General features: G+C 39.0%; 1 protein-coding gene across 1 annotated transcript in view; it reads right to left on the bottom strand.

The window, feature by feature from the left end:
• Positions 1 to 205: 205 nt before the first annotated feature.
• The window catches only part of LOC127672898 (zinc finger protein 431-like), a 29,754-nt gene continuing 14,875 nt past the window's right edge, over positions 206 to 15,084 (bottom strand). Inside the window, exon 4 of the mRNA XM_052168331.1 lies at positions 206 to 765. Within this exon, the coding sequence (XP_052024291.1) occupies positions 206 to 765 (560 nt within the window). The remainder of the gene's footprint in view (positions 766 to 15,084) is intronic.

The following is a 15,084-nucleotide window of genomic DNA, read 5'->3' as shown; positions in this document are numbered from 1 at the left end:
CGAGGGCAGCAAACTTCTTTGCAAAAACATAAAAAAAAAAAAATCTCCAGAGTGAAAATAATTCCAAGCACCCATGTCTATCATATTCTACTATGATACCCTCCTAATTCCCACTTTATTCATGATCATTTTCATTATGTTTCTCTCCAGCACACAGAATTTGGAGACTTATCCCTAGTGAAAACACTTTACCACATTGATTACATTAGTAAGTTTTCTGCCCACTGTGTGTTATTTTATGATACTGGAGATAACTGGGTCTTGTAAAGGCTTTACCACATTGATTACATTCATAAGGTTTCTCTCCAGTATGTGTTCTTTTATGATATTGGAGATGACTGGGTCTTGCAAAGGCTTTACCACAATGATTACATTCATAAGGTTTCTCTCTAGTATGTGTTCTTTTATGAGATTGGAGATTACTGTGCTGTGCAAAGGCTTTACCACATTGATTACATTCATATGGTTTCTCTCCAGTATGTGTTCTTTTATGTCTTTGGAGATACCTGTGCTGTGCAAAGGCTTTACCACATTGATTACATTCATAAGGTTTCTCTCCAGTATGTGTTCTTTTATGTGTTTGTAGATTACTGTGACATGCAAAGGCTTTACCACATTGATTACATTCATATGGTTTCTCTCCAGTATGTGTTCTTTTATGATATTGGAGATGACTGCGCTGTGCAAAGGCTTTACCACATTGATGGCACTCATAAGGTTTCTCTCCAGTATGTGTTCTTTTATGTCTTTGTAGATAACTGTGAGCTGCAAAGACTTTACCACATTGATTACATTCATCAGGTTTCTCTCCAGTATGTGCTGATTTATGATATTGGAGATGACTTGATCTTGTAAAGGCTTTACCACATATATTACACTCATAGGGTTTCACTCCAGTATATCTTCTTACATGCCTGCAATGATAATTATTACATGTGAAATCTTTACCACATTCATTACTCTGATCAATCATATAATCAATATGAATTATGTTTACAATTTGTCTAATGGTAAAGAAGCATCAGATCTTAAGGTTTTAGCAAATTATATGTTCATTTTGTACTCCCTCATCATGAGTTGTTCAAGACACCTGTGATGGTTATTACATGGCTCATATTTATAATACCCTCTTTTTATATGATGTATTTTAGCTATCTGAATAAAGTTAGAAAAACTCTGATCTGTATAACACTGATTGTATTCATATTTTTCCTCTAGTGTGAATTACAACACATGTGACTGGGAATCAGGACACACAGAAGAATTTCCAAATTCCTAGTACGCATAAAGATTTTTTACACAATGAATTTTGGGATAGTCCCTGTAAAGCTAAAAAACCAACTAATTGCAAATGTATTTCATATTCCTAATTTCTTTCAAAGGTAGAATACTACATATTTTCTTGTTTTAGAACAAAATTTTTATGTTTCTTCTTTCCATATCCCTATGCTCACATGATTATTATCCATTGTGACACATGATATACCTAATAAAAAGAATGATAAATGAAAGGTTTACTCACTGCATTCACACTGTTTGAATTTTTGTTTCTCATAACATGTGCAATATGGACTAATTTTTCTCCACAACAATATCCTTGATTCTCATAAAATTCCCTCTCACCAAAATGAACCATATTTCTACAAGAATATGAGTATCACCAAATTTTCTATAGACTATTTGCTTATTAGAATATTTTGGATATAAATTTATCACTATTCAATGTGCAATTTCTAAATACTGTAAGACTATACAAATTGGCAGATCCACAGCACAGGTCTAATGGATCTACTTATCAAACGGATACACAAATCAGATATTGGATCTTGAAGTACATGGTTTTGTAAGAATATTATAATCATATCTACACTTAAAGGACTGTTATTTTACACTTTTGCTTTTTGCTGGAGATTCCATAAGATATTAAAATTTCCCCAGAGACAAATTTGTAAGAGTTTGCACATGAAAATTACCTTTCATGACTTCTATTATTTTGAAAATGTTCTTCAAGATGATGCTCTTCGCAATTATAGCCTAAAACACAGTAATAGAAAATGAATGATATAGTATTGGAAAATAGGCAAAATTAAAGGTACTGTGAATTTTAACTGCACCGTGATAGTTACAGTGAAAATTCAGTGAAACTGAATTATTCAGCTCAATTTTTATACAATTAAAATAATAGCAGATCGTCAATAACCAAGAAACATTTGGTTCCTTCAGAAAAAAAAATAACAGTCTTACCTATAGCTTTGAGGTTCAGGTAGGTTTCCAACATCACATTTTTGTAGAGACTCTTCTGGGAAGGATTCAGCAAATTCCACTCCTCCTCAGTGAATTTCACATGCACATCATCAAAAGTCACGGCATCCTAAATATCCCATACATGTACAACACAAAGCATGATACTAATATCACCGGAAAATAAATATATGCTTTCTCAAATATATATTCACATAATTCTCGTGCTTGCTCTGCTTATTTTCTGACTCAGAATTTATAATCATTGTGCCATTTTAGAAGGATCTTTAATTATAAGATACACCTCTGTCACTTTTGAACACTTTGAATAAGACACAGCCTTGCTAGAGAAATGCCAACTGAGAGGGACATGCAGGGGAAACAGATCCACAGTACTGAGAACACACCTGAAAAATTGTATGAACAATTACTAACTACAAACATGATGGGCAAGCTGGGTGTATTTGCTCATGTATTTAATCACAGAGACACAGGCTGGTGTATGTCTTATAACTTGACACTGGCATGACCTTTGTAATGTGTTCTAGGAGACTAAAAGTTATATTTTAAAACCCTCAATCCATACAAAAATCAACCTAGGAAATAAAAGTGATATAGAAATCACAGTTCTTTACTAAAGTTCCTGCAAAGAATTATACATTCACTGCACATCTGAATTCATCTGGCAGAAACAGGAAGTGTAACAGGTTAAACTATAGCATTAATAAAATTTTACTAAAAGAGAATACATGCTTAAGTTGTTATAAATGGACAGATGGAAATAATAGTAATATAAATTTTGATCATAAATAAGCAACTTAGGGTAGGAGAGAGAGCTCAGCATTGGAAAGCACCTGCTGGACTTCCACATAATGATGGAAAATTCCTTGTAAACACATGGGGGACCAACAGCTACTCATTACTTCAAGATCAGGAGTTCCGAGGCTATCCTCTGACAACACTAAAGATGAGACAAGATGGTCTTCATATTCATGCACACAGGCAAAATATTTCCATTTATTCAAACATTTGAGAACAAACACAAGACTGAGAAAGAACAGCATTCATGTGAAACCTAATGAACCTGAATCCTCAGATAATATTGATATCATGAATATATGCCATTATGAGAAATAGAATATAATCTATATATTTGGGCAAATTTCAACACTAAACATGTGGAGGGAAAAACTGCACAAAAATATGCTTATATTACAAGCACAAGACATGTGTCTTTTGCGGTTTCTCTTCCTACGTTAAGGACAGACGAGGTTCACAGAGAAATATGTTTTGAAAAATAAAAGCAAAAAATAAAATAAATTAAAAAATATAAAACAACCAGACTAATAAATAGATTATTACTAAATAGCAAATGTATCTATTGTATTTTATATGATTTAACAAAAGAGAATATAGTGAAGGTTTGGGAGCATGAGAAGAAAGCTGAAGGGTCAGTTTCAGTCACAACTCAGAACACACCAAGGACACAATGTTTCCCCTCTAAAAGAAATGCTGGGTAAAATCTGGAGCAGAGACTGAGGGCATGGCCAATGAAAATTTTCCCTACTTGAGAGTGCCATCCTATGGACAGGCACCAATCCATGACATTATTAATGACACTCTGTTATGCTCCCACACAGAAGCCTTGATTAATTGTCTACTGAGAGGATCCACCCAACAGCTGACTGAAAAGTCTGCACAGATCCAGAGTCAAACCTTGCATGGACCTTGGGGAATCTTGGGGAAGAGTTGGCAGGAAGATTGAAATCCCTGAGGAGGATAGGAACTCCACACGAAGACCAAGAGACTCAAGTAACAAGCACCCATGGGGACACTCAGAGATTAAGCCACAAACCAAATAGCATACACAGGACGGACTAAGTCCCCTGGCACATATATAGCAGATGTGCAGCATAGAGACTCATAAGGTTGTCTAACAACAACTGTAGCAAGGGCTTTCCCTATAGCTGTGGGGGGTGGATATCTTTCCAATCTCTTTCTTTAACTGGGCTGCCATGTCTGGCCTCAGTGAGAGAGGATGCACTTAACTCACAAGAGAATTGATGCACCAATTTTCGGCATACCTGGGGGCCCCACAACCTCTCAAAGAAAAACAGAGGAGACTGGGGGAGGGACTATGCCATAGCAAGGGACATATAATGGGGATAGTGATAAGGGTAACAATGAATATATAAATTATTGGAAAAGCAAAAAAAGAGAGAAAAAATAAAATTTTCATTCTATAAACACTATCCTGGAAGGTATCTGGAATGGCTCCTACCAGAAGATCTTCCACAAGCTTCACAAAGAAAGCCAGACAGGACAGACAAGCAGCCAAAGACATCATCCTACCTAGAAGCTTTTTGTTTCAATCAACTTCATCCTGACCCTTGACACTATGGGCAAATATTCATCCTGTGATGAAAATGCATTCAGTCTTTCTTCAGGGATCCTAACAGTCTGCCGCAACTCCTACACTGTTCAAACATCTAAAGTCTCTTCTGACACACAGGCAAAATCTTGAAGGTCACCTCTTGTAACAGCTTGGTACATCCTTTCCTTGTATACATCTCTCCATGGCTGATTTACCAATGCCTTAGTTTTCTCAACAAGCTGTGCTTGCAAAATGCAACTCAAGAATCATCTTCATAATTTCAGTGCAATGAACTCTAATGGAGTCTTCCCATGGCTCTGACTCTGCCAAAAGATGGCTGGATTCTGGCCAAATTGAAACCATACAGGAAGAATCCAGGAACTCGAATTTATCATCTATCAGTTTTCAGAAGCCACACCATATAAAAGATCCTCATAAGTTTGCCTTCTAAGGTGATGGACTCTGCCTCACCTGGTCCACTTATAACAGCTAGAAAGTGAAAAAAATCAAGATGTCCCTCAACCAAAATTTGGATAAAGACTATGTGGCTCATTTACAAAACGGAATTCTATTCAGCTAGTAAAAACAAGAACATTATGAATCTTGCAGGCAAATGGATACAGCTAAATACTATCATCCTAAGTGAACTATCCCAAACCCAAAGGGAAATGCATGTTTGTACTCACTTCATCCTTCAGATGACTGTAGCTCTGAAAGGTTGAAATGCTATCAACTTCACCTCTCTCCTGATTATGTTTCCTTATTGATTGCTAGGATTTTCTTACCCGGCCCACCTCCTCTCCTAGCTTCCAACATCAACAAGCAATCTCTCTTGAACATAAGAAACAGGTCAGTAAAAGAGCCAGCACTCAGCCAACACTCTAAAAATCTACAAAGAAAACTGTAACACAGGAATAACACTCCCACAAAAACAAGACAAACTGAGACACTAGTACCTAGACCAATAATCACCAAAAATGCAAATATCTAGGACCAGCATAGAAAGATATGTAATACCAGCCAGGAAAATAAGTCACCATCCTCAGGCTTTCACTCCTTTTCTTTTCCACAAACAACCTCTTTTGTATCAGAGTTCTTGTGTGTTTTACTTTCTCAATATATGTTAGAGAAAGAGGAGGAAGAGGAGGGGGAGGAGGAGGAGGAGGAGGAGGAGGAGGAGAAGAAGAAGAAGAAGAAGAAGAAGAAGAAGAAGAAGAAGAAGAAGAAGAAGAAGAAGAAGAAGAAGAAGAAGAAGAAGAAGAAGAAGAAAATCAGCATAAAGAAAATATTTCCAAGAAAACCACAAATGAAAGCTTTCATTGACTAAAGGAAGGTGTCTATTAATGCACAAGAAGCATCAAAAATACCAGATTGGGAAAGAGACGTTTGCCACATCATAATCAAATCAATAAACATATTAGTTAAAGAAACAAAAAAAAAATATAGCAGAAAAAAATTAACAAACCAAGCAAAAGAAAAACTAGTAATGTTTGAAATCAGAAATATTAGATTCATATCTGTGTTCTTTTTTTAAGGAATAAATTCATTCCTTATGCAATGTTCTCCCTGCATGTATTATTGCAGGTCAGAAGAGTCCACCAGGTCCCATTACATATGATCATGGAACACCATGTGGCTGCTGAGAATTGAACTCATGGCCTGTGTAAGAACAGCCAGAGCTCTTCACCTCTGAGCCATCTCTCCAGACCTAATCCTGCCTTCTTAATGTATATTGTAAAAGACAAAAAGCTTTGGACACAGTTGCTGCATAGTCACAAAACCCACCCAAGCTTCTATAAGAAAGCAACTAGTCCAGATATTTTGGACAGAATTACAATCAGCCGTGATACTGAAGTTATTAAGAGGTCATTGCCTGAACTAGCAGGTTAGAAGCATCACTACAAACCTCATACTTGGTCACATCTGGCTGATGTTTCTGATCCAACCCCATAGTGGACCCACCACCCCAATGCATACATCTCAGCCGCATGTTCCTTCCCATTGTGGGCAGATATCTTGTGCTCACCATGTCTTGATTTCAGCGTTTCCCTGAGGTCCCCCTCACAGCAAACAACAGCAGAGCTCAGAGCAGGACACAGAGAATCATTCAAACTGCACAGCCACAGGGAACACACCAAAAGGCACCCTGAAGATCCCACCTCTTTTTCTGCCTAACAGGTCAGCCAGGAAAATAAGTCACCATCCTCAGGCTTTCACTCCTTTTCTTTTCCACAAACAACCTCTTTTGTATCAGAGTTCTTGTGTGTTTTACTTTCTCAATATATGTTAGAGAAAGAGGAGGAAGAGGAGGGGGAGGAGGAGGAGGAGGAGGAGGAGGAGGAGGAGGAGGAGGAGAAGAAGAAGAAGAAGAAGAAGAAGAAGAAGAAGAAGAAGAAGAAGAAGAAGAAGAAGAAGAAGAAGAAAATCAGCATAAAGATAATATTTCCAAGAAAACCACAAATGAAAGCTTTCATTGACTAAAGGAAGGTGTCTATTAATGCACAAGAAGCATCAAAAATACCAGATTGGGAAAGAGACGTTTGCCACATCATAATCAAATCAATAAACATATTAGTTAAATAAACAAAAAAAAATATAGCAGAAAAAAATTAACAAACCAAGCAAAAGAAAAACTAGTAATGTTTGAAATCAGAAATATTAGATTCATATCTGTGTTCTTTTTTTAAGGAATAAATTCATTCCTTATGCAATGTTCTCCCTGCATGTATTATTGCAGGTCAGAAGAGTCCACCAGGTCCCATTACATATGATCATGGAACACCATGTGGCTGCTGAGAATTGAACTCATGGCCTGTGTAAGAACAGCCAGAGCTCTTCACCTCTGAGCCATCTCTCCAGGCCTAATCCTGCCTTCTTAATGTATATTGTAAAAGACAAAAAGCTTTGGACACAGTTGCTGCATAGTCACAAAACCCACCCAAGCTTCTATAAGAAAGCAACTAGTCCAGATATTTTGGACAGAATTACAATCAGCCGTGATACTGAAGTTATTAAGAGGTCATTGCCTGAACTAGCAGGTTAGAAGCATCACTACAAACCTCATACTTGGTCACATCTGGCTGATGTTTCTGATCCAACCCCATAGTGGACCCACCACCCCAATGCATACATCTCAGCCGCATGTTCCTTCCCATTGTGGGCAGATATCTTGTGCTCACCATGTCTTGATTTCAGCGTTTCCCTGAGGTCCCCCTCACAGCAAACAACAGCAGAGCTCAGAGCAGGACACAGAGAATCATTCAAACTGCACAGCCACAGGGAACACACCAAAAGGCACCCTGAAGATCCCACCTCTTTTTCTGCCTAACAGGTCTGCCTGGTGCCCTTTGATTGGCCAGTGAGTCTTAGCCCTCCTCAGGTTAAAGAGTGCTTCCTATCAGGACCACACCTACTTAAGATCTCAGGAGTGGTTTGCATTCCATTAACATTTGAAATAAGATATCAAGAGGCATCACACCCCCACACAGCCCTGAGGGAGGAACAACATTCCAGCTTAGGCTGGTCAGCTTCCTGCCTCTCCCCCTCTGAAGCCAGGACCCTGCCTTTACCAGGACCTGTGCCTGAGGTTTCCTCAAAGCACTTGTCTTCTTTCCATAATAATGATGAAAAGTTTGCCTATACCATTACTGCAGGTTCATTGGATGTATCAATCTGACCCAGGAATTGATGATCCAATATAACACCAGCCGGGTCTACAGAGTGAGGTCCAGGTCAGCCTCTGCTATACAGAGAAACACTTGTCTCCAAAAAAAAAAAAAGAAAGAAAGAAAGAAAAAATAACAAAAACAAACCAAGTGGGTTTTTTTGTTTGTTTGTTTTGTTTTGTTTTGTCTAAATCCTGGGCTCAGGGAAACTGAAGCTCCCTTCTCAAACAACCCCATAAGAAAAGTAAGAAATATAAGGGAAACATAATGGAAACACTCTTGAGCAGTATTACTAGTCAGCACATTTTCAACAGTGACAAATTAAAAAACAAAATACAGTTGGATTAGTACAGATTTTCTAGATAAGCCTATCTGAAATCATAGAGAAAAACGAATCTTTCTATGTATAGAGAAAGGGTAGTTAACAGAATGTCCTGATAAACGCTGTCAGCCAAGGGGAGTTAGAAAAATCAAGGACTGGTGGATTTCATGTTGCAGGATATTACAGCTGATCTTCAGTGTATACCAGTGTATTTAAGATATAAGTATTTCCTAATACCAGTTTAAAAAACAAACAAAGAAATCACCTTTCTTTTATAAAATTAAATTGTACAAGTACCAAAACAAAAGAACTGCTTTTTCATGACACTTCTATAGGTAGGGTGCAAAAAACACATATAGCCTAGATCAAAAGTGGATCAGAATCGCTCAAAAGATCAAGATTAAGAAATGGTTTCTCACTTCAAAAGGTATAATTAAGAAACATCCCCCAGAGTAAGCAGGGTGAGAGTTAGGGTTAGGGGATTAGGGGGTTATGGTTAGGATCAGGACAAGGGTTGTTAGGGTTAGGATGCTTAGGAAATTAAGGGGTTAAGATAGGATTATAGATTTAGTAAAGGTCCCAGGGCTAGGCTCATGGTTAAGGTTAAGATGGCCACCATTATTCTTGATGGTCCCACTGAGTCAATCGTATCCCTGTTACACAACGAAGAAATGTTAGGGTTGTGGTCAGTCTCAGGATCAGGTCAAAGGATTTGTTTGTTGTTGTATGTGAACTCAGTTTCTCTCTTTTTGCTCATCTGCCTTCCTAGTCCTCATTTTTTATAATATCAAAATCTTTCCTGTGCCAGTGAAAGTGGAAAGTGAATTATCCATGAACCTAGAATTCCCAGATGGGAAATATCTTTGCATTATTATGAAGTCCTGTTCACAGACAACAGACAACCACTACTCCACTAGTTTTTCTAAGTTTCATCTGGGGATCCTCATAAGATGTACAAAATCATGGGACTTGGTGCCCCTTTTTGGTAATATCATAAGTATTGCATGGGCCATTTGTCTTCACCACATCTTTAGTAAATATAACCAAATGGTACAAGACAAAATGGTCTCCATCATTACTCTTGGTGGTCTCACTGAGTCAATAGGAACCCAATTACTCAAAATACCACAACTGTAAGCTATTCATTTTATATCTTAATGTTTTCTTCTGTTTTTACTCTGATAGCTTCTACCTTATTCACTCAATGGTTTCTCTAAAGAACCTAAAAGTTTATCCATACCTCTTCCAAACAAGCATACTGAAAAAGGAAGTGATGTCTCTGATAGTCACAAAATCAAACAGATAATCAAGGGACAAGTTGCCAAGGGCAAGAACGACTGCTGCCAGCAAAGAATATCTGTGCTACCCTGTGTTGGGTCTCAGTGTCAGTTATTTATGCAGCTAATTCCCCTCAGTGATAAAATGGCCTTCAGTACTCTTCTGCTCTAGATATGTATGGTTTACTTTCTGTCCAAATTAAAAATATGCTTACTAAAGATTTTTTGTGAAGTTTTCACAAAATGATCAATGAAAATTATGGAAAAAAATCTTACACAAGCAATAAACATAAATTCATAGCTTAATGAAATTTGTCTTTTATTACTTATGTATAGAATATCCACATGGGATCATGGTTTATTCTTCACATCTTTTTCTTAGTACCAAACAGATTACAAGTAAAGTAAACTGGTTAACTTTGACTAAGTTATTTTTATTCAGAATAAATAAAACTTAAAAATTAATATGAATAGACAAATGTATCAATAAATCGCCACAGGTAAAATAAATATGAAATGATATTATATCTTTGAATCTTTATTTGTAATGGGTAACATGAGGATATATATTTAAATTGTACTGTCTACTTTTAAGTACCTGATATATGTAAACATACAGATCTGGTCACAGTGATATCTCTATGAACCCTATCCCAATTCTAGTACACAACTTGGTCACTATCCCTTAGGGTTCTAAATTAGTTTTAAATATTTTTGTTTTCCTAGACCAGGATTTATTCTTCATATTGGGCATTGTATTCAGGCAATGTAAGAATGATACATGAGTGCTTTTGAAAATGAAATATACATGTGTAAATATTTATATAGACAAAAACACTTCAATAATTTAAACAGTATTTATTTCCCAAAATGCCTCATTAAAAACCAATAAATATACTAAGATAGAAATATCAGCACAGGGCTTCTGACTTATTGTCTAAATTAAACAACAACCATTTTCATATCTTCAACTCCCTTGAATTAATATAATCACAGAAGGCCTTTTTAAATGTTATTAAACCTCTGTGAAATGAGAGGACATGGGTGGCCAGTATTTCTATAATTTGTAGGGGGAATAACAAATTAGGTCATGTGAATTTGTCTAAAGTCATACTGAGTAAATTGTTTTGATGTATAGAATGTACTTCAGGGCTGGAGAGAAGGCTCAGCATTTAAGAGCACTGACTGCTCTTTGAGAGGTTCTGAGTTCAATTCCCAGCAACCACAAGGTGGATCACTACAATATGTCACAGGATCATATGCCCTCTTCTTCTGTGTCTAAAGACAGGGATATTATGCTCACATACATGAAATAAATAAATAAATCTTTTTTTAAAGAAATGCTTTGTCAATTTTCTTTAGGGAAAAACAATAATTTTACCTTTTATCCTTTGATAAACTATGATAATTTTAAAACGTGGTATCATTGAATCTTAGAAATGGGGAATAAGGCCGGGTGGTGGTGGCGCACGCCTGTAATCCCAGCACTCTGGGAGGCAGAGGCAGGTGGATTTCTGAGTTCAAGGCAAGCCTGGTCTACAGAGTGAGTTTCCGGACAGCCAGGGCTATACAGAGAAACCCTGTCTCGAAAAAAAACAAATTAAAAAAAAATCAAAGGAAATGGGGAATAAAAATATTTTATTCCCCACTCCTGAATTAATATTCTGACAATAAATTGTGGATTTATTTGTTAAAACTATTTTAACTTTTCCTGTTAAGATTTAACAGTCTTAAAAAAGAAGTATTTATATAGAGAGACTTCTATGTCTTCTACTCTGATCCTATATAGTTGGAGTTCAAGGTCATCATTTTATCTTCTTAAAAAGCTTTCTGAAAGCATATTTTCCAGAAAGAAAAAGAGCCAGGACTACTGAGTATCATTGGCAATCTTATTTTTCATCCCAATCATTGGACAGAAACAATAATTAAAGCCACCTTTTTGTGGTAAATATTATTATTTATTTTTTTTACCACAATTGAATGATAAGTATTCCAAGTAAAAGACACAAAAGACTTGGTATTTATAATAATATTTAAAGCACTAGAGTTGGACGGACTATTTTGTATAGCTCCTGTTAATAATTGTGAGATATCACTTGTCTGCAATGGGGAGTTAGAGAAAGGATCCAAAGAGCTGAAGGGCTTTGCAGTGCCACAGAAGGAACAGCAATGAGTCACCCAGTACTCCCAGAGCTCCCAGGGACAAAATCATCAACCAAAGAGTACACATGGAATTACTCATGTCTCCAAACACATCGGCAGCAGAGGACGGTCTTGTTAGAGACACCAAAGGGAGGAGAGGCACTTGGACCTGGAAAGATTTGATATCACAGTGTAGAGGATTACCAGGACAGAGGGCAGGGGAGGGTTGATTGGGGAAGTGAGATGGCTTAATGGATTTTCAGGAGTGGGGGGCTCAAGGACAGCAGAAAAAGTTTGAAATGTAAATAAAGAATATATCTAATTAAAAAAGAAAAAAAATAGATACAGTGGTCAAAAAATCTGTATTATAAACTTTCCTGGTACTAACCCACAAAGAGTTCTGCAATTTATGAGAAGGCCAAATCACAAACGATTGGAAAAGGGAAGGAGGAGGAGGAGGAGAAAGAGGAGAAGAAGGAGGAAGAGGAGGAGGAGGAGACGGAGGAGAAGGAGGAGAAGCAGCAGAAGCAGCAGAAGCAGCAGAAGCAGCAGCAGCAACAGAAGAAGAAGAAGAAAAAGAAGAAGAAGAAGAAGAAGAAGAAGAAGAAGAAGAAGAAGAAGAAGAAGAAGAAGAAGAAGAAGAAGAAGGAGAAGGAGGAGGAGGAGGAGGAGGAGGAGGAGGAGGAGGAGGAGGAGGAGGAGGAGGAGGAGGAGGAGGAGGAGGAGGAGGAGGAGGAGAAGGAAGAGGAGGAGGAGGAGGAGGAGGAGGAGGAGGAGGAGGAGGAGGAGAAGAAGAAGAAGAAGAAGAAGTTGATGATGATAAAGGTCTGGAAAATATTTCCAATAAAATCATAAATGAAAACTTTCTTAAACTAAAGAAGATGCCTAGTAACGTACAAGAAGCATCAACAATACCAAACAGAGTGAGAAAAAGTCCCTTTGCCACATAATAATCAAAACACTAAACATATCAGAATTATTAGATTCATACCTATTGTCTTATTTTTAAGGAATTAATTCATTACTTATACAATATTATCTCTCCATATATTCCTGCAGAGCAGAAGAGAGCAAAAAATTCCATTTCCTTTGGTTATGAGCCACCACGTTGTTGCTAAGAATTGAACTCCTGACCTGTGTTGGAACAGCCAGAGCTGTTAACCTCTGAGCCATCTCTCCAGGCCTATTCCTGCCTTCTTAATGTATATTATAATAGACAAAAAGTTCTGGACACAGGTGATGCATAGTCATAGAAACCACCCATGCTGTTACAAAAAAGCAACTGGTCCAGATGTTTTGGACAGAATTACAATCAGCCATGATACTGAAGTTATTCAGAGGTCATGGGCTGAAATTGCAAGTAAGAAGAACCACTAGAAACCTCACAGGAAGTCACATCTGGCTGATGCTTCTGATCCAACCCCATAGAGGACCCACCACCCCAGCTCCCACTGCTCAGCCGCATGTTCCTCCCCATTGTGGGCAGATATTGTGTACTCACCATGTCTTGATTTCAGAGCTTCCCTGATGTCCCCTCACAGCACACAACAGCAGAGCTCAGAGCAGGACACAGAGAAGCATTCAAGATGCACAGCAACAGGGAAAACGCTCAATTAGCATAAATGTCTAGAAAATATTTCCAATAAAATCATAAATGAAAACTTTCTTAAACTAATGGAGGTGCCTGTTAATGTAAAAGAAGCACCCAAAATATCAAACAGATTGTAGAAAAGTGTCTTTCCTGCAAAATAATCAAAACAGCATGCATCAAAGGAAAACAATATAAATAACTACTACATAAATAACTAACAAAACTAAAGAAAAAAAAATAGCCTGGGACCTAGCCCCGTCCATCCCACAGCCTTTGACACCAGCCAGCTCCAACCTGATTATTTATGTTCCTTGGGAAAGTGCCAGCCCAGACCTCTGTAAACTCTACCAGGTCTTTGTCGTTTCACAGCCCAGCCTGTGTCATTAAGGATCAGGATGCAGTTTATTGGCCTGTGAATTCCCTACCTGTCTCACCAGCTCACAGCCAGAAGCCAGGGCCAGGCGCACAGCCCAGCGATCCATGGCGACCAGGCTCGGCTTCCATTCCCACAGGAGGGTTGTGCTAGGAGGCCACTGTGCCCGCCTGGAGGAGCACAGAGCTGGTTTGCACTCCGCCCCACTGCCAACTTTCCAGAGTGGGAAACCTGTGCCTTGCCCAGCCACTGTCCCTGCCTGGAGGAGCACAGAGAGGGTTTGCTCTCTGCCCTGCTGCAAACTTTCCAGAGCAGAGCCGGAAGCCCGCGCCTTGCCCTGCCACTGTCCCTGCCTGGAGGAACACAGAGAGTGTTTGCACTCCGCCCCACTGCAAACTTTCCAGAGCGGGAAGCCCACGCCTTGCCAGTCCACTGTCCCTGCCCACAGCACAGAGAGAGTTTGCACTCTGCCCCGCTGCAACCTTTCCATAGCGGGAAGCCTGCGCCTTGCCCGTACACTGTCCACACTTGGAGCACAGAGAGAGTTTGCACTCTGCCCTGCTGCAAACTTTCCAAAGCAGAGCGGGAAGCTTGCTCCTTGCCCGGCCATTGTCCCTGCCTGGAGTAGCACAGAGAGGGTTTGCACTCGGCCCCGCTGCAAACTTTCCAGAGCGGGAAGCCCGTGCCTTGCCCGTCCACTGTCCCTGCCCAGAGCACAGAGAGAGTTTGGACTCCGTCCCACTGTAAACTTTACAGAGCGGGAAGCCCGCGTCTTGCCCGGCCTCTCCAAACTTACAGACTGCTTCTGTGGAGACGACAGGAGGATAGTGCGGTGTGACTTGAGAGCTCACAGACACCCACAGCATGGAACACTATCTTCATCCGGATGCGCATGGGAATGCGGTCCCGTTCCACAATTCCAGGCCGGGCTGCTCAGAGCCCGGGAAGCTCAGCAATCGCAGCAGTCGCTAAATGCATGCGCTCACCTCCTTCCCGCCTCTGCCAGACCTCACACCAACACGCACATTCAAACTCCCAGCCCACTTTAATTCATAAAATAGAAGACAGGAAATGACAACATTCCAGGAGGCTGGATGCA

Source organism: Apodemus sylvaticus, chromosome 22, assembly GCF_947179515.1.
Source record: "Apodemus sylvaticus chromosome 22, mApoSyl1.1, whole genome shotgun sequence".
Lineage (NCBI taxonomy): Eukaryota > Metazoa > Chordata > Mammalia > Rodentia > Muridae > Apodemus > Apodemus sylvaticus.
This window is presented reverse-complemented; position numbering and strand designations above follow the sequence as displayed.